Here is a 23,305-nt window from a genome sequence, read left to right as displayed (position 1 = left end):
CGAGAGTAATTGGTAGAGGGGCAGATGTATGGACAGACTGCAGAGAGCCTCACCACATGCTCCATACATGGGCCTCACTGTCTGGGCGAGCCGCCACGCACTTACACCCCGGCTTGGCTCACAGAGCAGCCAGCACCGTTCATGAGGGAGTCGCTTGTTTAGAAGCGCAGGAACGCCTGTTGCACGAGGAAGCAACCTGCGTTTCCAGAATGACCTTTTAGGTTTTAAAAGCACACAAGTTTTAGGGGGAAGTCAGAGGCGGAGAGATGAGAGCAGAGAGATTGCGTTGCTCCACAGGAATGTAATAGTGATTGATGCGTCAAGGGATCTACTTCTCTTATCACCTCTACTCCTTTGCCAGAATATGTCACAAAGTAGATTAGTTACATGTACAGCGGGAGGGGATGGGAAAATACATCATGCCAAAGAGTGGGGTAAATTTAGAATGACAGAAAATAACAAACAAACCCAGGAAGTTGGCTCGCAGGAACATTTGTGGCCGCTGTGTGTTTCTTTAAAACAGCTGGGAAGAATCAGAGTTTATGAGAAGTAGGAGAAAGCTTCCACACATGCACGCACGTACACATGCACCCAAAAGCATCTAATGTGTAATGCAACAATCGTTTTCTATATTGTATAAATAAATTGTCTACAAACCTGGAATAATGTTTTCTTTCTAACTTGGAACAATATTCTTTTGGCTGGGAATGCGATAGTTGCACGGCTAGATGAAAGAGCTACTGGCAGTTCACTCAGCCCGCAGTTAAGAACCTTATCTCGACATTCACTGCATTCATGCATGTGCTTGTGTGTGTGTGTGTGTACATCTCTTTCGGGCTAATCAGTGGTCTCTCCTTCCTACTAAAACACTCGTTCCTCTCCCAGTCACTCTCGACCTCCGCTGCCTGTCACTGCTAATCCTGCTCCAACAACAAGCCTTCATTAGTGTTCTTCCAATCCTCACATCCCAGACAGCGAGCTAAGCCTGGCCGTCATCAGATAACCAGCTACCATGGTTTCCTCTGGAAGCTTCTGGGGTGTTTTTTGGTGAGGGAATGTTCCCTTTTCTGCTGAATGGCTGACTGCTCAGACTTCCTGCTTTGGAAGAGGAAAAGATGAAGAGGTTCCAATAAGAGAGGTGGCTGACATTAGAAGGCATTGTGATTATTAATCTGGGGATGTAAGACTAGCTCTTTAATGAGAAGCCATGCCGACACACCAAGCCCCGAAAAGCCAGGGTCAAGCATCAAGCCTGAGCTCATGTGGCTCTTAGCCTGAAGCCACTATGAGATTATGAAAGGAATGCATATCAAAGGCCATCCTCGCTTGGCTGCTTGGCCAGAGACATGAACTTTCCCAAGAGAAGCAACTCACTGGGAGAGAAGGTCCCAGCTCAACTGTCACACCACATGAGATGCAAGCAGACAACACATATGAGGGGAATGCATAGATCAGTCTGCCTTATACAGACCAAATTGATTATGTGTCCATGTGGACCGCAAATCCATATCCACAGACACCAACACGTTTTCATCGACCCAACTGTGTTTTGAGGCAACATAACACAAAAGGGGATGGATATGAAGAAGTGATTGGTGCTTGTGCGTTACAGCACAGACGAGAACTGTGGCAAACACACACACACACACATATATTAAGGGCTCCGTCTTTGTTTAAATTGGCAAGCTGCAAAAGTGAAATAAATCTTGACTTGCTCTTAGCATTTTTGAACATATAATACATTTCACAATGCAAAAAAACCCTCACAATGGATTGTTTTCAGTGTGGAAATATTCAACAATAATGTGTCAGTCAGTCAAATGACAGAATTATTGCCTTGGGGAGCTTTTCTTCCAGGATATTAAGCTTCATATGCGACATTCTTTCCCCTAGCAGCAGTGGTTAACTTTGTAATTTGCACCTACTGCCATGAGATTAAAAACTTCAGTAAAGACATTTAACGGCGTGCTGGCAGAAATGGCAAATATTGATACTAAACCACCCCCTCCCACAAAAAAGGCTCAAGATGTAAGATATGGTAAGCTTTATTGGCATCTCTTTGACAAATATGCAAAAAAGAATCGAAAAAAGAAGATGGAGAAGATGAAGAGCAGTGCTTGTAGCTTCTAATGGCAAACTGTGCGAGGCAAGAGATTGCAGAGGGAAAAAAACCCTTTAAAAAAATAACGTGATATTGGAGCTGTTATTGGAGAGGGGGGCTTGGGACAAAGTCACCGCTTTCTTGGGGTCAGCGTTGACTTAATGAAGTTGAATATCAGTCAAATAATTCTAAGCGATCACATTAAATGATTTCATTCAAAGAGTTTGCTAAGAATCGTTTAAATGTCTGGAGATTAGTTGAAAGTGGCTTTGTGGTGATTGACTTTGAGGGAAGCCAAAGAGATAAGTGAGGGAGGGGGGAGGTGGGGGGAAGGCAAAAATGTGAGGAAAAGAAATTGATGGAAATCAAAAAAAGTCAAATGAAGGGGTTGAGAAAGGGCAGGGAGGACGTGATAAGTCAAAGGGGTGGACGCAGCCGCATGGATGCACGGACAGTTTGAAGAAAGAAAGAAAAGGAAGGAAGGATGTCTCACCGTGGCAGGGAATTGTACTGTCTCTGTGCTTGTGGGAAATCATCTCTGTCCTCTTGCTGCTGTTTCTGGACCTGAGTCTCAACCGTTACAGAATGGCGTCCACTTGATGTCTCCGTCCCATTGCTGGCCTGTTAAACCCACAAATACAGTCAGCACAGACACAGTGAATACACAGTAACAAAGAGAGAACCAAAGGCAAGCATTTAATGTACTAGCATGTTGTACTAACCCCATGTTGCTCTCCAATGCATCCATCTGACTATAGCATGCATATAGTGTGTGGATGTTAGTTAGGAAGCACTCAGAAACAGTACAAAAAAAGTGTTGAGTAAAGCACTTTGAGTGCTCAGGATAGAGTAGAAACGTGCATTATAAGAACCAGTCCATATAAGAGAAAAGAAAATTATTTTTTTGATAAAAGATGAATTGAACTTAAATTGTTCACACGAGTTCTTAGTCGTGGGAAAGTGGCACATGCTGGTTGTTTGCAGCTTCAGCGATTCTTGGCTAGTGATTTATTTTATATTGTAGTCTTAAAAGGTAGTAGAGCCCTAATTGTGTTTCGCTAGTCCATTTAACCCTAGGTACCTTTTGAATGGCTTGTTTAAGGCATCTGTGTTGCCTGGTACACAGATAATAAAGTACTAAATGAACCGTGGTCCATATCAACCACAAATTAAGAAAGGAGAACTGCTTTTAAAGAATGCTGTGATTAAAAAAAACAAACAAAGAATCCTGTTCTCTTAACTTTTCAAACATACTGCACTGGCCACATGGTTGATATGACTTTTCTCTTTAGTATGCATTAAACATTTTGCGACGGAGCTTATTTGTGTCAGCTGTAGGTCTTGATAGCTACAGTTTGGATCAGTTTAGCCCACCACTAGTGTGCTGAAGAGATAAATTATAGACGAGCATTTCCAGCTATGGCTTCATTCCGCTCATATGCATATGACAACACACTGCTAACCTGTACCAGTGTGCATGTGTGTTTGCCGTCTGATCATCTGTGAGGTTGACATGGAGATATCATCTCCCTCAGCACCAGCATGCTGCTAACGAGCTGGCTTATGAAAGAACGAGACAAGCCAATTAAACAGAAGCAAGCTGAAGAGGTGTTGCAGGCGTGGCTTGACCACTTGTCAGCATTCATAAGGCTCAGGCTTTATTATGGAAGGCAGGTAGTGGTGGATGGCTTGTGTGAATAAATTAACCACTTAATAACTCACAATTTACCCAAATTTGATTTCTAAACCTGAGCAGCTTCTTCACAGTCTTTGGATTTGTATTCGTGGAGCTGGCAGAATGTAGGTAAACTCACAGTTTAATGCACTTTGTCCTCTGATTTGCAGTAAACACAGGATGTCAAATACTGCCATTCAATCAGATGGTGGTGTTGCAGAGGTACATACAGTACAAGGTGTCTTTTGGTGTCCATGCTTTTGACACACCAGCTACAGTAATGTGCATTTAATGTGAAATCTGCATTTAATGGTTGAAAGGGTGTCTGTGGATGCAGACAGCCAGATGTGGATGTAGTGACATTTGTCAGCCAGAACACTGCGGTAAGGCTCCCATTTGGGATTTTTCATTATTAAAACTATTCACTGATTAATTTTGTTTGCACTTGCGTTTTACGTACTTTTCGCTGTGTGGTTAGGCTGAAGAAAAGATTGTGGGTTTGAGTTTAAAATTCCCCAATTTACAACATTAACCCTATTTGCCACAAAATGATACCTTCCCATTGTTATCTCCATCAAGGAGGTTATGTTTTTGGTAGCATTTGCGTGCGTGCCTGCAATTCTGCCACAAAAAGACTCAAATGAATTCTGATCAAACTTGGTCAGGGTGTAGAGTGCGGTCATGTTAACAATCCATTCAAATTTGGCTTACATCAACCAAGGTCTTCCAGGTGAACTGAAGGATTTATTGATCAAAAGATCACCAAAACCTTGAAACTATCAAACATAATATCAACATATATTAAGTACTGTATAAAGGTTTAAAATATTATATCACATATAACCTTTGACCTCTATTTCAAGTTCAAGGTATCTGAAGGTCAAAGTGTTAATAGTAGTATAATAAGCTCTTCTTACTGCCTTTATTTGTATTGACAGCAGGTAGACATATAGAGAATGATATATGGGTATTATAAATATGTACATTACAGTAACAAGCAAGTGTCTAAACATGCTAAATATGGGGTATTAAGGTGCCCTTTGGGGCAGTATCAATAGACACCGCGAGTGTATCTCTGTGAAGCCAAACGCTTCTGATAATACAGCAATATCTGACTGACGAGAACAATTCTGGAATTAATCGATGGGGTAAAGGTGCGCTGGTGGAATGAAAAGCTGTCAGCAAAAACGTCTTCTTGGAAACGTCTTCTGTTCCTGAAATGACTGCTTTTCTCCTCACTTGGACAGCTGCAATAACAGCACAATTACATTTCACTCAGCGTCAACAGCAAGTCTTTTTCTCAAGCCCTCCAAGTCTTAAAAACATAATAGTATTCCACGTGGGCGAAGTGAATTGGACTCATATGTTTCAGGTTTCGCTGCAACAACATGTTTCCCGGGCTCAGAAACTGTAGAGCACATAAACCAATATCAGATGAACTGAGAGGTGGAAAAGAAAAATAATTTTACTGGACTCGAATGTGGTAGTGAGAAAATAATTAGTCACGCACTCTGAAAGTTATTAATGTGATTTGAAAGGAAGTGAGGAGGAATCCTGCGGTGCTACACTCTTCAGTCTCAAACCGAAGGGTCGACGTGGATGACGCCATGCCAAGAGAAATGCATGAGAAATAGCCAGGAGAGAAAATCAGTCAGACTAATGCCATTATCCAGGGAAGGAGAATCAGATTATTTCATGTTAGACCTGGAATATAATGCCATATAAAACATGACATTTGATGAAATCAAATCAAAGAGATGTCCGTGTTTGTTTTTATCCAATAATGTGAAAAATGATGTCAATACGGCACGTTTTTATCTCTCCCCTGCTTCCTTGGTGGTGTCACAGACAAAGCAGGAGGAAACAAAACTTCTCCACCTGTTAAAACATGAGAGCCGGCGGGATGTAATTATGAAAATTATTTGCAGCTATCAAAAAAAAAAAAAAAAAACTAGGACGAGGAAAGCAGCTGGGTGGGAGTCGAGCAAGACAGCCGAGGTGTAATATTTCTTGGTTCAGAGCTGGTCACAAACCTTTGAGATATCAAAGCAGGTTGCGATGATGGGTCAGCACTAACATATGGCTTTACCGCCCATGCTTCTCTTGATAGTATGCTTGGAGGCCACCACATAGGGAACCGTTTTAAGAGAACAGTCGAGCTGTACACAAACAGACATGTGGAAGACATTAAGGTTGCTAATGGGCAAATACAACAAGAAGAAAGTGAGAGAATGGTAGTGAAACACCACATCCTCACAAAAGCCCAGTTGGATAATGAGTCTCTCTTAAAGTCACTGCACCGACCCAATTCCGCCAATTTATTATAAGCAAGCTCAGTCCATTTGCGGTTGCCTGGGTGTGTAGCTCCGGGCGGCGTATCCATCTGGATCAAGCAGTGTGGTCTGCCATTTCCCGGCCTCTGGTCCAAGGAACCACAGTGAATAGGAGGTTGGTGTGGCTATCGCTATATCATTTAGGGACTTTGTAGCATGCACATAAGGCAGCACAAAAGTCATTTTTTTCTGTATCTTTAAGTGAAACTGACCAATCATGTTGTTTTGCAATGTGGGGAAAAAAGAAAAACATGCCTTTATTTATATCAAACTCTTCCGCAACCGGCGGTAGCTTTCAAGTGTTTTCTTTATTAATTCATGGAATATAATAAAAAATATTGTCAATTTAGGTTTGCTGTTAGCTAAATTTATGCCACTAATGTATTAGTATTAGCTAGCTTCTTGGCTAATGCTAACTGAATGCTCAGATAACATCTTTGGTCAGTGCGACGTTGATCTTGGACCGATATTACTGTGATATGGGAACAACACCAACGTGACAATATCAGATCACGCATCAATCTATTCCACATTAACAACCAAGCCACATAACTTTAAGCTTGGTATTGTTCAAATACAATGGCAAATCCCATTGCTTATGGTATTTGCTTTAACCATGTTGCCACTAAACCTTGCTTCACTACTTGCACAACATTACACAGCACTAATCCCTACAAAGTCATGCAGTAGCATGACTAAGAAGCCCTAAAAGGCGACAATCAATCAATGTCAGAGATCTGGTTGAAAGAAACACATCTCAGCAAGGGTTTGCAATGCTGGTTTTAGGCTTTTCCTTATTTTTTCACAGCATGATATGGCCTTCCTGTAACGTGTTAACTCCTCGCTGGGTGTGAGATTGTTCTGGGCTATCTTAAATTCTAAATAGGGGGGTTGTGTAGGGCCAGAGAGATACCAACGGTGTTAGTGTGCCGACTGCCGAGTCTCGGACACACAAACACGACTGCCAGAGCTCGGGTGAAACGTTAGACCGCAAACCTGCTTGACATATCCAGGAAGCTTGTTTTCTGGGTTACTCATGTATTAATCAGAAGGCTGGTGGTTCAATCCCTGGCTGTTTAGCTCTGAGGAAGTCAAGTGACTAGTTAAACAGGGCTTACTCTTCAAGTAATCACATAGTAATAGAGTTAACTGTGCGGCACACAACACTAATCAACATGAAAGTACAATATTTAAGGAAACTAGTAGTTGCATAAGCAGAGCTAATATGTGCACACACATGAACCCTGGTAGCAGAATTCAAAGTAATAATAAAATCAAAAGAATTCACATAAATCTGGGCTTTAAAAGTTGCTGTTGATGTGTGTGATCCAAGTTACCAGCGTGGTGCTCATACTCCTCTGTGTGGTCATGCTTACTGGTGCTCTAGCCTAACAGCACAAATTGTTTTTATTGAGAAAGAGTGTGTGTATGTGAGGCTGGGGGGTGGGCTCTAGGAAAAACATTGCTTAACAGTTCTTTATGATGAACATCTGGAAATTCCCTCTTATAGACAAGCAGGGTGGGCAGGAGAAAAAACATACCAGCTCTAATTGCGTGTGCTGGGCTAAGTGGATTGACTGATAGACGAGGCTTTTTGTATCTTGATCATTATTCCATTATGTTGGAGCTTAGGTTCAGCGATGGACCTGATCATTACAGCTGTTAGCAGCAGGCAGACCTGAGTGAAAAGCTGAGGTTAAACCCATGGAGACCAAGCCCCACACCTAATACTGATGCATGTACCCTTATCTTACCTTACCTTATCTTAAATATTGAGGATAGACTTTAAAGTTCTGATGCTGGTTTATAAAGCTCTGAATGGTTTAGGACCAAAATACATCAGTGACCTCCTGACCCAGTATGAACCTTCCAGATCCCTCAGGTCATCTGGATCCGGTTTTTTATCAGTTCCCAGAGTCAGAACCAAACACGGAGAAGCTGCATTCAGCTTTTATGCTCCATATATCTGGAACAAACTCCCAGAAAGCCTCAGATCAGCTGAAACACTCAGTTTATTTAAATCCAGGTTGAAGACTCACCTGTTCTCAAATCCACACTTTTAAGCTTAAATTTCAAAACTTACATTTTAACTACTGACTTTATCTACTGTTCTGATTTTATCTACTGTTTTGATTTTATCTACTGTTTTGATTTTTGATTTTAAATACTGTTTTGTTTGTTTGTTTGTTTGTTTGTTTGTTTGTTTGTTTGTTTGTTTGTTTGCTTGTCTTAATCAATTTTAAATCGTGCTTTTTATTTGTTTTTGTTTTTAATGTCTCTGTAAAGCACTTTGAATCACCTTGTTGTTGAATTGTGCTATATAAATAAACTTGCCTTGCCTTGCCTTGCCTTACCCGAACCCTATTATTATCATTTTACACATTTTTCTAAAGTTCCAAAAGCAAAACATTTACATTGGCTTTAGTTTTAGTAGAGAATATTTTGTGTTTTGTAGTGTAGATTATAGTCACAGTTTGAATGGATTACAGTTCAAATGTAGTCATGCAGAATACATCTGCTAATGACGATCAGGCTATAAAATTGAGAGCAGCTACTTAACAGGCCTTAACGTGAGAATGTTTCATAAACAGCTTTTTCCAAATTAAAAATGAATGTTAAAGCTAAACCATTAAGCCAACATGGAAGAGCAGGGTCTTAAGTCCTCACGGCTCTGTTTATCCATCACATGTGGTGAAACCACTGATGAAGATCATGTGTTGTGACCCAGAACAGCCACTAACTGCACCCTAAAATAACCTAAAATCCTTATATCTGGATAAATAATTGCAGAAATCTGAACTGCTGCTGTTCTTGAGTAACACTTTGAGATGCTAGCAGTTCCTGTTTGTGTACAGTATATTTGCGTGGAGGCTATCACAAAGGAGCCTCGCATGCTCAGGGGAAACGGGCATCAAAGTGCAGTTCTGCAGACTTTGATGTGGTAGGCATTTAACTGCCTGCCGGAGCATCTTGCTTTTCATGGTTACATTCCCTGAACGATTTGATTTATAAAAGTAGAGGTCAGAAAGGTTTCACTTTCATCATTGTGAACAATCTTCAGCAATGAAACTGAGTGAAACATGCTGTTAAAAAAAGGACATATCAGTTTCAGTGCAGAAAAAAATAGCTCCGATAGCTTTGAACAGAACTCAGCTATGACTTTACATTTTTCAGTGTGGGTCAAAACACTGAAAATAAATAAATAAATAAATGTTTTTGTCATCACTACCTCCACCCACAGTTTTTAAACCCACACCAGAAGTTCACTTTCTGAAAATTGTGATAAATCTTCCTCCGCCGAGGCAGCTCGCTCTGAGCAGTATTTGCTTTTAAGCGAATAGCATTATATTCTGTATGTAACATTACGTAGGAGCAGGTAGTGGATAATAGCTACTGATTTGTAAATAACAGGACAGGAATAACCTCACCTTATTATATAATATCATACTACAGTATGATATTATATAACACATTTTGGGGTCGGCTTCAAAAAAAGGCAGATGTGAAATTTAAAAGTGAGGTCAGAGGTCCAATCTGGCATGATATTTTGATTCCCCATACAAAAGTATCACTCCCTAAATGTTTTCAATATAAACAAACGCAGTAGAATTTTAGTTTTTACAAAGGTTTGACCTTATTTGACCTTGAAGAAGAGGTCAGAGGTCCAAAGTAACGTTATATCTAGAATTCCCATATATCATTCCCTATATGCCTATGCCAATAGCAGTAAGAATCAGACTCATAAATACCTCTATATAGCACTTATTTTCAATCTGACCTTCAGACCATATCTATCTATTGACCTTGAAGTCAAATGTGTCACAGCACCAAATCACAACAACAGTCGCCTCAAGGCGCTTTATATTGTAAGGCAGACCCTACAAATGTGTCATATTTTAAATCTTTATATACTAACAATACACAGCACACTTGTAAGAAACATAGTTTTCTAAGTTATAAGGCTTTTTGTCAATTTTTTACCTGTAAGTCACTAAGTTGACCTTGAAGACCTTGGGGGATGTAAGAAAAATTTTAACGGACTGTTAACCCTATAATGCCCTTTGTATCATATTTGATACATAAGTATCAAAATGTTATGGACAAAACTATTTTTTTGTCTAAAATTAACATTGTAGTTAACAAAAAGTTGCCAAAAATGTCCAAATGCGATACAAAAAATATATAATAAATATATCATACACAAAATGATATAGCAAAATAAAATGTGGGTTTTGTTATAAGGGTTAATAAACATCTCACTTCCCCCCCAAAATCTGAATTTTCTGGCTATTTTTGATGTATTTGGTCTTACAAGGTTAACATATTGAACCTCTACACCCCGACCAATTTGATCAAAGTTCATCCAAATTTTTCGATTTATTGTGTTTACAGAAAGAAAGAATGACATGGACGCACACTATGCCAAAACCTAACCTCCTTGCAGAGGTAAATATACAGTAAAGATGCTAACTATCCATTCCTGTCAGCATAGTCAATGTCAGTATGTCACTTCACATTTTTGTACTTGTCTCATCTTTCTGTAATATCTTTGGTTTTCAAAGCAAAATCCTTACCCTGTTCACTTTAAATAGAGCCATATCAATTCTGCTTCAAGACGACGCTAAGACGGGATTTCCCTCGAGTTCTGCTAATCAGTGTCAGCGCATAACACGGGTGCACGTCTGCCTTTCCTAATAAGCTCTGCCATTGTGAATTCTTGTTCACATGACTAAAATAACATGAAAGAGGACTAATAAAACAGACTTCAATACTCAAGGGCTGGCCCTATATCTTATTACCAGTGGAGCAGCAGTGGTGTGCCCAACAGTGTCGACGATCAGACGCAATTAAGAGCTCAGCAGCTCAGAGAGGAAGACTGAGACCTCTTGGTGGTGAGCAAACAGTTCGCATCTCATGGCGGATGGGAAAAGAGAGATTAAGAAAATAGAGATAGACGTCCACTCTGTGTTTTTATTTTTTTTCAAACATCAGTTTGACAAATACAGAAAAAATCCAGAGCAAATACAGCCTGCCTTCATCTGTGTAGGAACACGGTGGGAAGCATGCTGCTGTGTTTTACCCAAACTCAAGTGGACAGTGGAAATAACAGCAGAAGATGCCAGCCACTCCAAACCAATTTAACTGACAAACCGACATTGATAATTCTCCAGAAAATTGCATGCAAAATGTTTTAACTTTCAAGGTCTGACTTTCTGGCCCGTCATTTTCTAAATAGCTCTGCTAGAAGCAACAATTAGCCGCATTCTTTTCTCCAAGGTCAAAAAGTTACAGAGTAAAAAAAGAAACCAAATAACTGAAGTCACTGTAAGTTATTATTGATAAATAACATGGAGGTATTTGACATCCCACATGTCCCGCGACTTGGTTATCTGTGTTTTTTTATTATGGTTTTTAATGAGTTACACACCTTCTAAAACACCAGTTAAGTAAAAAGCGGGACAACAGTTTAGATTATCGGTGACCTGACAGGGAGTTTGGAAAAAGGATATGATTCCTTACTTAAAGTTCCTGAACCTGCGAAACTGCAGTTTGGCAGTTTCGCTGTCTAAAAGGTTGATGGCATCACACGACAGCACCAGTGACAGTTTCATGACAGTTTTTTGGATTTTCCTATATAATAATATGTTCATTTCATCATCCCCACGTGAACCCGATGCTACATTCTCCAGTTGTGCTTGTTTCACGTGTCGTGTTCAATGCACGTTGCGTCAGCAACGATATATCGATAACGATATTTTGCTCGACTCACCACTAAATACAGAATAAATACAGACTGGTGATTAAGGCAGAAAAAGTATGAAAAAATGAGGTTGTTTGTAAAAATGACTGAAAAACAAAGATTTATTAGTGAGTGGCAGAAACACTCATATTACTACAATGCGTTCAAGACCTCATTTTTGCTTTCCACGTGTTTATAAACCACTGTTGGATTTAATCATTAGAAATTCATTTTAAACTCTGGCTCCTGGTTTCTTTTGTCCTGCCTCCCTCCTCTCACGCCCAATCAGTCCCTGCAGATGGCCGCCCCTCCCTGAACCTGGTTCTGTCAGAGGTTTCTACCTATTAAAAGGGAGTTTACCTTATATATAAAGCGCCTTAATTTGGCGCTATATAAATACATTCAAGTTAACTGAATAGAAGTGTTAGTAAGCAATACAAGATATGTGTAGGCCATTCAGCTAGTAACTCTGGATTGATCCCAAAGAATTTTTTGGGTATGTAGTCTCTCCTGGAATACAGCTCCTACTCGATACTCACCCAGGACTGATTGAAGCTGTAGGTGTGCTGATGGTCCTCTACGTCGTCCTCCTGCTTGGCCTGCTGGAACTCATTCCTCAGTCTCTGTATCCGGTCATGGTTACTAGGCGCCATCTGACTGCTAGGAAAGAAAAAAAAGAAAGGAAATTAGATATTTAGACTCATTAACGCTTTGGTACGCATTGGTTTTGCTAGCATGCTATTACAGGTAATTCTGCGTTTCAGCAATTTACCTGACCACATAAATGGTGCCGAGGATTTTTAAATCCAACAGTTGCAATTTCTGTTCCAACACTCTCGTGTTTTTACTCTCACCCTTTTATCGCCTGTGAACATCACTATAACTGAAAGTGTCCCTCGTGCACCATTTCAGTGATGCATGTCTCTTTCAGACTGCAGAAGAATGTTGGCCTTTTATGGTACGCAGTCATTAAACACTGTGGAAAACCCTCATTTACATCTCCTTCATTAAAGGCCTTTGAGGAGCCTGTCAATAGGAATCAATAGCTTTCCTTCAGCTTAATCAGGCTCTCCTTTTATCACCAGCTACAGAGGCAGCACATGACAAAATGCATAATTATGATGAGACAACCGGCTTGATAATAGGCCTGCATTTATGCATACCGCGGGGATGAAAGTGACCAAAGGTTAGGAATTTGAGCTGGGAGGGGATGTGAGAGGAGTGGGATGGATGGGGCGAGGAAAGGAGAGGGAGATAAAGGAAGGAGGACGAGTGTGGGGATGGCGCCGTGTGGGAAAAAAGGGAAAGGTTAATCAAGAGCATGTGAGAAAAGGAAAAGAAACAAAGTCAACCCCAGACAAAATTTCCAGTGAAACTTAAAGCAGGGAAGCACGGCACAAGAAATAAGGAGCAGAGGGAGACAAAAAGCCAAAGACAAAAAAAAAAATGGACCCTTGATATGAAGACCTGTCAGCCTGTCAGTGTGTCCTCCTGAGCAGCACTTACAGGTGGCACAGCAGCAGTGGAAGTGATTGCTTATTTGGACCCAGAGGATTCTGAGCACAATTATGGTGATAATTGCAGATTAGAATGAGCACATCCTTCTGATGATAATGGGCACTAGGACATGCTGCCAATCAAGCTTCATTAAAAGCACAATAAATAGCGGCTCATAAAGGATGCACGGCTCTCGGAGCATGCCCCTTAGTAGCACTTGGCAAGACACAGTTATCGTGTTATTCGTACTTCCTGATCAAAATCAATTGTATTAGTTATACTCCATTTGATTCCTATAGCTTTATATGTGTGGGAGCGCAGGGAGCGTACATTAGGCCTTTTTATGTGGATGTGGGCAATTAAGTGGCTCATTGGGGTGTGAGGTAGCTTATGCTTTTAGGGTGTGGAGTAATGGTGAAGTCCCTTTATTACTGTTCATTACAAAATCAATGTTCCCTCTCTATTTACTTGAGGTTGCTTAAATAGCAAATGCAATTTTAAATAAATTAAATTACTTAATTCTAGTCAATAGAACCGCACATGTGCACTCCTCTAAATGTTCTTCCTGTTATCATACAAGTTTTCATTACTTTAACTACAGAAGCATCGAGACTTCAACTTCAGAATTGTGTGCTTCCATGTGATTACCAGTGCAATCGTTTGACTACATTTGCAGAGATTTTATTGAAGATATTTTGAGCAAAAGTGTAATTAAAAAAAAAAAAAACACATCTGCAACTGTAGGTTTATGTTCTTCATCATCCCTGCTTGTTGAGAAAAAAAAAGGTTTCACAACACTGTAATGTGTGGGGAAAGACCAAACATAGATCTGTGAACTCCAAATGAGCTTAATCGCCGCTCAAGGAGAAGAGTGAGCTAACATAATTTTTTTTCTGTGTGACCTTCCACGGAGTATCTTGAACACGCACCACTGGGCGAGAGGAACCAACTGGTGATCCAGAAAGCACAGGTTATAAACAAGACAACTTGAGTCCATGTACACTCACTGCATAAAAAGCCCCTCTGCCCTTCTCTCACTCACAAAAGTATCAATGTGACAGTGAAGATCTGCTCCACTGTGTGGTCGACGATGCTGTGGGGTGTGGAGTAGGAAAACATGAGCGAAGACAAGGTCTCCGGCAATTTAAAGAACTAGCAGTTCTTTAATACATTTTTTTTAAAGCACTACAACAAATGGAAATTGCATCGAGTGTGGGCCGGGAATGACGGCTTGATTTAACAAGGGGTAAATTTGTCGTAGGTGTTCAAAGGAGGCCTTTGCCATATCTAGATTAGATCTGGAGGGCCTTATCTTTTTTTGTCTTTCACCCACTGGTTAGGGTGGGTACCGTGATGGGATTCTTGGGAGTACTCTCAGGGTCTGTAAATACATTCATATGTTAATAAACGGAGCTCAAGATTGGGGAAGAGCACGAATTAAGCCCAAACAGCCAGCCGAAACTGTCCCCTGTCAGTGTAACAGCCAGCAGCAGGCCTGTCTGAATGCATAAAGAAGATGGATTCAGTTGCCTTTGCTAAGAGCCCCACATCGCTCAGGCACCTTGGTGGGTAATTAGTCAGCATGATTGTTGCCGCTGCATCAGGTCACCACTTATAAATGCACCTCCAAATACATCAATGTCTGTAATTGGCCTGTAGAACATGCGCCATAAGGAAAGACCGGGCCAACAGAATATGGTACGAATGAGCACTGCTCATCAGTTTGCTGTAAGCAGTGTGTTTGTGCATAAAAGGGAAAAGGTCACAGGTGGCATAAGTGTCCTCAGGGGTGCAGGCGGGCTGTCTGCATCACCGTCACGCGGGATTGCAGCTAAAATATGCATCAGTGGGAAACGGGATAGTGTGTGTAAAGTTATTAAAAAACATGGGGGGAGATAAAGTGTCCATATGCCACAGCATTTTCACAGGCAGCATCTTTATTCTGTCCGGTATAATGAGATTTGCTCCAAATTCATCTGTGACTTTGCGGGCTGAAATGTCAGCACTTGGCCTCCTGGGTTGGCTGTGTCTCTCCCAGATGCATGCAAACATCACCGCACGACACAGACGGCAACACAAAGATGGAGGAAGAGACAAAAGAGCCAACGTGTCTTTTTTTCCCCCCTCTCTCGACTATTACGGACGCCTGTATCCAATAAAGAAACACCGATGCTGAATTTACTGAGTAAAAGCTTTTTTCTGAGGACTTATCAAGAGTAGTGAACCTACGAATTCCTGGCCTGCAAACTCGGATCACAACAACAATTCAGAAAGAACCTAGAGCTTCTCGAACTTGTGAAGAACTAGCAATGAGCCAATCACATTACAAAACATCAGCCTATACAGAAACAGCTTTGCCACTCTTTAGCAGCAAACTGTGAGGCACCGGTAGTGTGCATGTGTCTGTGTGTACCCCCACACCCATCCACACCTGTGCTTTCACATGGACATGTTGACAGGGGTCATGAACACTCTAAAGCTGCATTTGGGGGTATGTGGATGTCTGTCTGTGTAATAGTCATCCTTTGATCCGGGAGGATTTAGCAGATGCCTCGCACACCACAAGGCTTAGGCCCAGGATGTAAACTATGCAGCAGCCCTCATATTTGCTTCTGTTGGTGGATCAAAGCTGCGCTGAGTCTCTACATGCCCCGTAAACACCGCCACCGGCCAATAAATGAGTAATCCAATCACCAAGAGTGTAATACGGGTCATATGAGCATACCTAAGTTCAGGGGTATTCGAATGAGAGCAGCAGAGTGTTATAATCCTCGGGATAAGATTTCAAGAGATGAAGTTTGACTGGAGTTCAGGGTGTTGCTACAGAAATGTTCATTTCCAACTAAAAGCGGAAAAGGGTTGAACTGCCGGAGCTTCCGTGCGACTTTAAAATCATACATTCTGTTATTTCTTATCTGATCGCTGTTGATTGAAATTCTATCAGATTATCTGGTTTCTTACTGGCCGCAGTATCTCTGTGCAGCAGATGAGGGGGGGCAGACTTCTTAAGTTTGGGCCCTTTGGCAATCTTGCATCAAGTCAAAGGCTTAGCTCATCTTTATTCCACCGCCCTGTGGACTTTCATTTATTTCAAAGACAGAAAGATGAGGCATTTTGGGGGAAATGGACAGCCTTTGGGACCTACCACGATGATAGAAAGAGATTAGATCTGCATTACTGCTGGTCATTTTTGAAGGGGAGAGGGACAAAGATAAAACATTTTTTTTAGCGTCTTCAGAAGGAAATCAGCATATATCGGCCCTTCTGCCATGATTTTTGCCAGCAATCAAATGGAAGCATTTGAAGCGTATATCACTTTCCACTTTCTTTTCCATCTTCATAAAAAAGTTCTTCCAGTTTTCTCTCGCCTCATCTCTTCTTCATTTCTTTCTTCTTCTTCTTCCCATATGTTTTATTTCTGAATGCCTCAGTGCTCCTCTGTGGCTAGAGGGATAGGTCATGAATTCCCTTCTGTCCCCCTCGTCCTCTCCCCACTAGCCTGGTAAGTGACAGCTGCAGGCTGGACAAAGGCCTGATAATACCCTGGATTTGTCAGGCTCTGACTTCACCCATGTCCTCTTGTGACTGATGCACCGACAGCGGCGCCTTGCCAGCTAAAATCCCCACCCTAATGTGGTGCTGTGACTGTGTGCGCATGAATCTGTATCCATGGTTCCTTTCAGACTCAAAAGCACCACATATAGGGTCCTTAGGGGTCCTAAGGAGGCCATCGTGTGGGATCCCTGCCTGGGATGTGGTAGTGGCGTGACTCGGGAGCACGGAGCTCTGATTAACCCTCCAACAGGCTGTCCGTTATGAATGGAGCGGCAGAAGGCTCTCCTCTACGAAAAGCACGACTCCAAAGAAATGAAGAAAAGGCAATGCTCTTTGGCTTTTTCTTTGTTCCTTTTAAATACCTGTAGTCCTGTGTACTTTAAAAGCACCCTTAAAAAAAAAAAAAAGCTCCCTTGCCCCAGCAAACATAAACCCTGCAACCTTCAACGCTTCTACTTCACTCCAATTTTTTTTTTATTGTAAAGACATCAACTCTTCTAGTCATTACCATTTTTCTGTCTTCTCTGTACAGTTTGCAGGATTTCTAAACACAGATCAAAGTGAGGAAATTCCCCTTTCTGCTTTCTAGCCTATCTTTCTACTAGCAACTTTTAAACCTTTGGTTGCTTAAACATTATAATGGAACTAGTCAAAGAAACCTTTATTTCTACATGATGTGCTGTATATTATGAAGGTACAGGGACTAAGCTAAGATTTGTGTAGATGATAGGCTCCCTGAAAGCTTTACTTGTCCTCATTTCTGGCAACTTCTCTTTAAATTGTTTTCTAGGAAGAACAAAGCACGGCTGCATTCTCCAAAGAGATTAACTTTGAAGTTAAGGCCCATAATCCAAATCTATTGATTCAGAGAAGGGTGCTCACTCTGAGAGAGAGGGAGCATGGTCAAGACTGCACAATCTAATAAATACACTCTTACTCTTATGTGCATACATGAACGTGCCATTGTGTAATGAGACAAAGATGTGTTGCATGCTAATGATTTAAAACTCATCACATGATCGAAACTTGTAACTGCACAAGAAATGACTTGGCTGCATCATGCAAAGCAGCATATATATAGAGTTGAAACATATGTACAGTGTTGCAGCTGTTTATGTTGCACATAAACAAAATTCCTCTTTAGGGTAAGAAGAATGAAGTGTCAGCCTTATTAGCCTTAAATAAGGTGTGAAGGCCATGGGCTACAGTATCCATCTAAACAGGTTAAGTCAGCTTTTACGAGCCTATCGGATCTTTACAGACAACTTTTATGAGATATGAGCTTGCTTGACACTAAGAGGCCAGTGGAGAAGTGCACTGGGAGTATGCTATATGACTTTGGCTTCCAGTATCCCGACTATGACGCTAAAATATTTTGTCTAAGTATAGGTTGGCGCCATGGAATATGAAATGTGTTGCTGTATTTTGCATTAGGGGACCTCAAATATAAATTCCCAGGGAGACTGGTGCATTGCAGCAACAAGTCACCTTTGCAGGTTTCTCTGTGGAGGGCCACTCTAAAACTGAGTGGGAGCTGCAGAGCTTGGCAGAAGCACTGACTAGACGATCGTCAGCACTTAGACAAGAAGGAGCCGAGTTGATCTTGAGACAAATTTGGTCAGCCAAGTGTGCGTGCCTGAAGTGCTTTGTATAAAATAACATCTGATGTTGAACAAGCTGCAAAATTAAAGTTATTTCAAGAAAGTTTTAAACTCATAAATGCAACAAGTTTTGGAACAGTGGAGCAGGAAAAACAAAAAAAGGGAGGGGGATGCTTTTGTTCTCCATTGTTTTGACACAGCTATACTCCCCGGAAACATTCTTACAAAGATTGCCAACCTGCTAGGCCAGGTCCAACTGTGCTCTTCACAGAGCTGTGTGAACCCAAAGCCCAGTGCCAAGCTCTGCCTTTCCCACTTGCATTCTCAAACTGCCTCATCCTTCAGATGCTATCGTATGCTGGAATGCACACGGGCAGCTTATTAGAGAGGCCCAAGTTTTCTAGTCCACTGTATGAAAACAGACAGCGGAGGGAGGCAATTAAAAAAACAGATTTCAGTGAGTTTTAAAAAGAGAAGGGGATTGAAGAATAATCAAATGAGATATTTGGGAATGTCACTTCAAATATCGAATGCCATTCAGTGTACCTTTTTTTTTAAAATGTCTCAAATTTCCTTTGATGCTAAATTGGTTTTCAGTGAGCTTTTACTTCAGATAGATTCATGTCCCTTCCTGAGATTAGCCAAAACTTTAACACAATAACATTTTGCATTTTGTACTTGGGAAACTTTGGTGTTCACTTATTGTGAAATTGCTTGGAGACACTTTAAATTACAGAGAAATCATTAAGGACTTTATTATGAAAGAATGACAGGGCTATCCACACCAACACCTTTAAAATCAAGCGCATTTTTACCACATGGTCTCTGTAAACATGACAGCAGCAACATCGCTGCGTACTTTGAAATATAGTCGCTCGTGTGCCGAAAAGAATCAGTTGGATTAAAAGACAGCCACGGTCCTTTAATACAAATGTATGCAAACCTATCACCATGTGAAGGAGCAGATGATTCCACTCCAGAAGCAGATATTCACATGCAGCTGAACCCCTCTAACTCGTTTGCTATTCTAGCACGTTGCCAAAGTGACACACTCTCACTGGCTACCTATAATGAAAGGCTAATATTAGATTTCAAATGGGCCCAAGCAGCAGCAGTGGTGCACCAGCAATATATTACATATGCATTCAGAAGTGTATCATTTGACATCTGGTGCATCATTTTCAGAGGGACCTGGTTGGTTTGGAGGGTTTACTTCACCACTGTTGCATTTCTCTTTACACGTACACCCACTTTTAAAATCCCCTTTTTTTTAACTGACTAACAAGCAGAGCAGATATCCTGTCTTTTATTAGGTCTCCCGGGTTAATTCGAGAAGCCGTACACCTGTAAAGAATCTCATTTACTTCAGCAAGACGCCACACTGTGCTGAATGCAGACAATCGCTCCCTTTGCAAATGTCAGTGCCTGACGCTCAGCAGGTGAACCACGAGCCAGTGGTAAATAATTCACAGCAGACCGGTGTAGCTTTCCTCGCCATCCCATACACAACCAGCATCCCCCCCACCACCACCTAAGTCTTTTCTGCTACGACCCCCTGTGCCGCCACTACTTCCTCTATACATAATTAACGAGAGAGGCACGGTGGGATGCCCGTCAGTCAGAGCCAGGGCCACTTTAAACAATAACAATATTGATAGTGGGTGTAATAAAGCGGAATTAAAAAGATGGATTCTAAAGATTTTTTTGTGCTCCTGGCGCAGCTGCTCCCAGCTTTAAGTGGTGAGGAGAGGGAAAGGGGTTTGCAGGGGGGCTTCTTGGGAATGGATAGAAGTACAAACTAATAAAGGAGGAGGGGGGCACATGTGCCCTTTTACCCTCCCCCTCCTTGTCAGCCCCTGGTGTCCTGTACTAACTCCTTTGCTGCTGCGTCCATTACTGGATTAAGTCTCGAAGTCTCGGAAAGAGGGAAGACGGAGGAGGTCAGGGGTCATAACCTTTAGTAATGGTCAGACAGACAGATGAGCAAAGAAAGAAAGAGAAAAACAAGACTGGCAGGATAATTTCAATTTAGGCTATCAATATTGTGTAATGATCAATGTGAAGGTCAAGAGGTTGGCAGATAATGACAGATGGGCAGATGAGAAAAAGAAGAAAGAAGTCAAATGAGAGAACTGAAGATAAAAGAAAAAAAAGGCCAATCGGTGTTGAAATATCAAACATTTGCTGATAATTTTGTCACCTGCCAGAGGGACAAAAATAGAAGCCGAGCACCAAAAAAACTTGACAAAACTGAAATGCGCTAGAAAGGTATTTGTAGGACTCCAAAAAACAAAAAAACACACTCAAAGCAGTGAAGAAATCCTGCCATTACTGCTATCTCCCATCAACCTGCGGGAGCCTTACATATGTTAATGCCCCTTCAACCTGTGACCCTCACATTCATGGCATCATTATCAACCCAGCCAGACATAATGTTGGCCTGTCACCGCCATGATCTATGGCCACAGTGGCTCTCTGCCTTAATGAAGCCGTAACGCTGCCTTAAACTACCGAAGCCGCGACAAACCTGGGCACGACCGTCTATCGGCTTAATGTGAGTGTGCATCCATCATCATGCATCAGCCATCCATCAATCAAAGCCCATGTGACAGCTGGGACCCCCGCACCTAACCCCCACCACACACCACACACACACACGTATGCGCAAACACACACAAACTCATTGGTTGCGATTACGATCTCAATTATCATCATGACCACGGGCCGCCGCTTCCCCTGTGACCGACATGCTAATAAGAAGCACTGGCAGTCAATAATCAAGCCATGGAAAAGGGCACCGGGTGAAGATTTGGTCAAGTTTAATTGTATCACTTAACGTCCATTGCTTTAAATTAATAATCTTGGCACCCTATTACAAAATGACATGGTTTGGAGAAAAGCAAAGTCAACTCAGAGCAATAAACAGGAAGCGACTTCATGTCTCTTTTAAGGACCAACCCAGTATTCCACACGCACACCTGCTCACACCATGAGAAACTCAAAGGTGACCTTAAGGTGTCTTAAAGGGTCCGTGTTCCATGCAAGAGAGAATCTTGAATTAGCTGTCACGAGTCTACAAGACAGCAGCTGTGGCATCGTCGCAGGACTGCAAACATTCCTGTGCATGAAAGCTTTTCACCTGCTAAGCGGGACCAAGCATAGCTGAAGCAGGTCTCACAGGTTATTTCTTTAAGCTAACATCACTGCCGCCCTGTTGTTTCTTCTCAGCCACGGGGATTTCAACCAGTGTAACTTAAGACGGGCTTTAGACTTCAGTGAGCACACAGATATCTGATAATGTTTGTCCAAGCCTTTCAACAGATAGCTAATATGGATCACATTCTGTCACGTGGCCAGAGTGTTAGCGCTTCACACAAATGTGTTGGGAGTTTTGTCTGTTTCCGTTTCTTTTTCTCCGCAGGTGTATTCGCAGAGTAATCTTTGCTTTCTAATCCCCACACTAACACACTTCTGAGTCAGAAAAGGAAAAAAAAGAAATACAGAGCTGTGATGAGAGGGATAGATAGAAGAAGGGCAACAGAAAAATACTATACAGAAGCAGAGTTTGTGTCCTCAATAATAGAAATGTATCTATTAAACTTCTTCCACTGAGCGAGTCCCTGTCTGCCAATACAACAGTCATGATAGGAAACTGCAGCTTGTTGAGAAAACTTAGTAAATGTCACAGGACACCTATTTCATCTCCTAACAGCGTCCCTATTTTTGGCAAGGCTGTGTTCAGGGACAAAAAAACCCCTCTATAAGTGGCCACATTTTAAATGTGACACAGCAAAGCACTCAGCCAAACTCCGAATGTGTCTTGTGGTGTCCGAAAGAATTATTCAGGCCTGGTTAGGAGGGGTGAGGGCTCACTTCGGTGGCAAGGATTTAGACTGCGTTTTAAGAAGGAGCCAGGAGACACTGATGACAAAACACTGTCACCTTCAGGTGGTTAAAGGAATGGGTGTCAGGGAACACACAGGAGATGGTAGTCCCGCAGTTCAGGACAAGCCACGGGGGATTTAGCCCAAGTGCTGACAGAAAAGACCAAGCGGTCATGGGCTCGCCCACAGATGGCAAACGTGGTAGCTGATGTGTGAATGAATGCACCAGTGAATCAAAACTAAATTAAGATACTGTCACTACATCTGCCTGTTCACACACACACAAGCATGCACACATATGTGCATCCACATCCACATAAAATGCTCATTATCCTTAACCCCCAGTGTGGGGGTGGGGGGTGGGGGGCATGGGAACAAAAAAGCATTAAGCAGGAGTGAGCCCTTTAATTACAGGCCAGTGTTTGGAGAACTCTCAATGGTGCTGAGAACAATGGAGGGCTCTGGTAATACTCAACCTGCTGAGTTAACACATATCCTGAAGGTATGACATCACACACACACACACAGGCAGAAAGTCAGCGGTCATGTCACGGACATGAGGCAATAAGTGCAGAGCTGGTTGCCGAGAACAGCCCGACTGGTGGAAGGAGATTTAAAGCACACTTAATTAGATTTCTCCTCCACGCAAAGCAAAAGCTAATTTCTCATTATTTGGCATTATTTCCTGTTTAAAGCTGCACCTTGCCAACTTATTTTTGATATTTTTGATGCGACTACTGAAAACAATCAAGATCAACAGTTAGTTGATTGCGCGTCTTTTTGTCTCTTTCATGTGTCTCCGAGTGAGTTTCTATAAGTTGTTTAAGATCAAAACCACCTCACAAAAAGAAGCTCTGCTAAAGCAGAATTGCAACCAGCTGTATGCTCTGTAGTAAAATGCAGTTAGAGGGCTGAAGGA

At 41.7% G+C, this 23,305-nt stretch overlaps 1 protein-coding gene across 1 annotated transcript in view; it reads right to left on the bottom strand.

Moving 5' to 3' along the window:
• Nucleotides 1-23,305, bottom strand: part of LOC134634773 (partitioning defective 3 homolog) — a 351,935-nt gene that overhangs the window by 6,752 nt on the left and 321,878 nt on the right. Inside the window, exons 22-23 of the mRNA XM_063484142.1 lie at nt 12,389-12,509; nt 2,595-2,722 (exon numbers count right to left, since the gene is read on the bottom strand). Coding sequence (XP_063340212.1) covers nt 2,595-2,722; nt 12,389-12,509 — 249 coding nt within the window. The remainder of the gene's footprint in view (nt 1-2,594; nt 2,723-12,388; nt 12,510-23,305) is intronic.

The sequence above is a fragment of the Pelmatolapia mariae genome, linkage group LG9 (genome assembly GCF_036321145.2).
Source record: "Pelmatolapia mariae isolate MD_Pm_ZW linkage group LG9, Pm_UMD_F_2, whole genome shotgun sequence".
NCBI lineage: Eukaryota > Metazoa > Chordata > Actinopteri > Cichliformes > Cichlidae > Pelmatolapia > Pelmatolapia mariae.
Note: the sequence above shows the minus strand (reverse complement) of the source record. Positions and strands in the feature narration are given on the sequence as shown.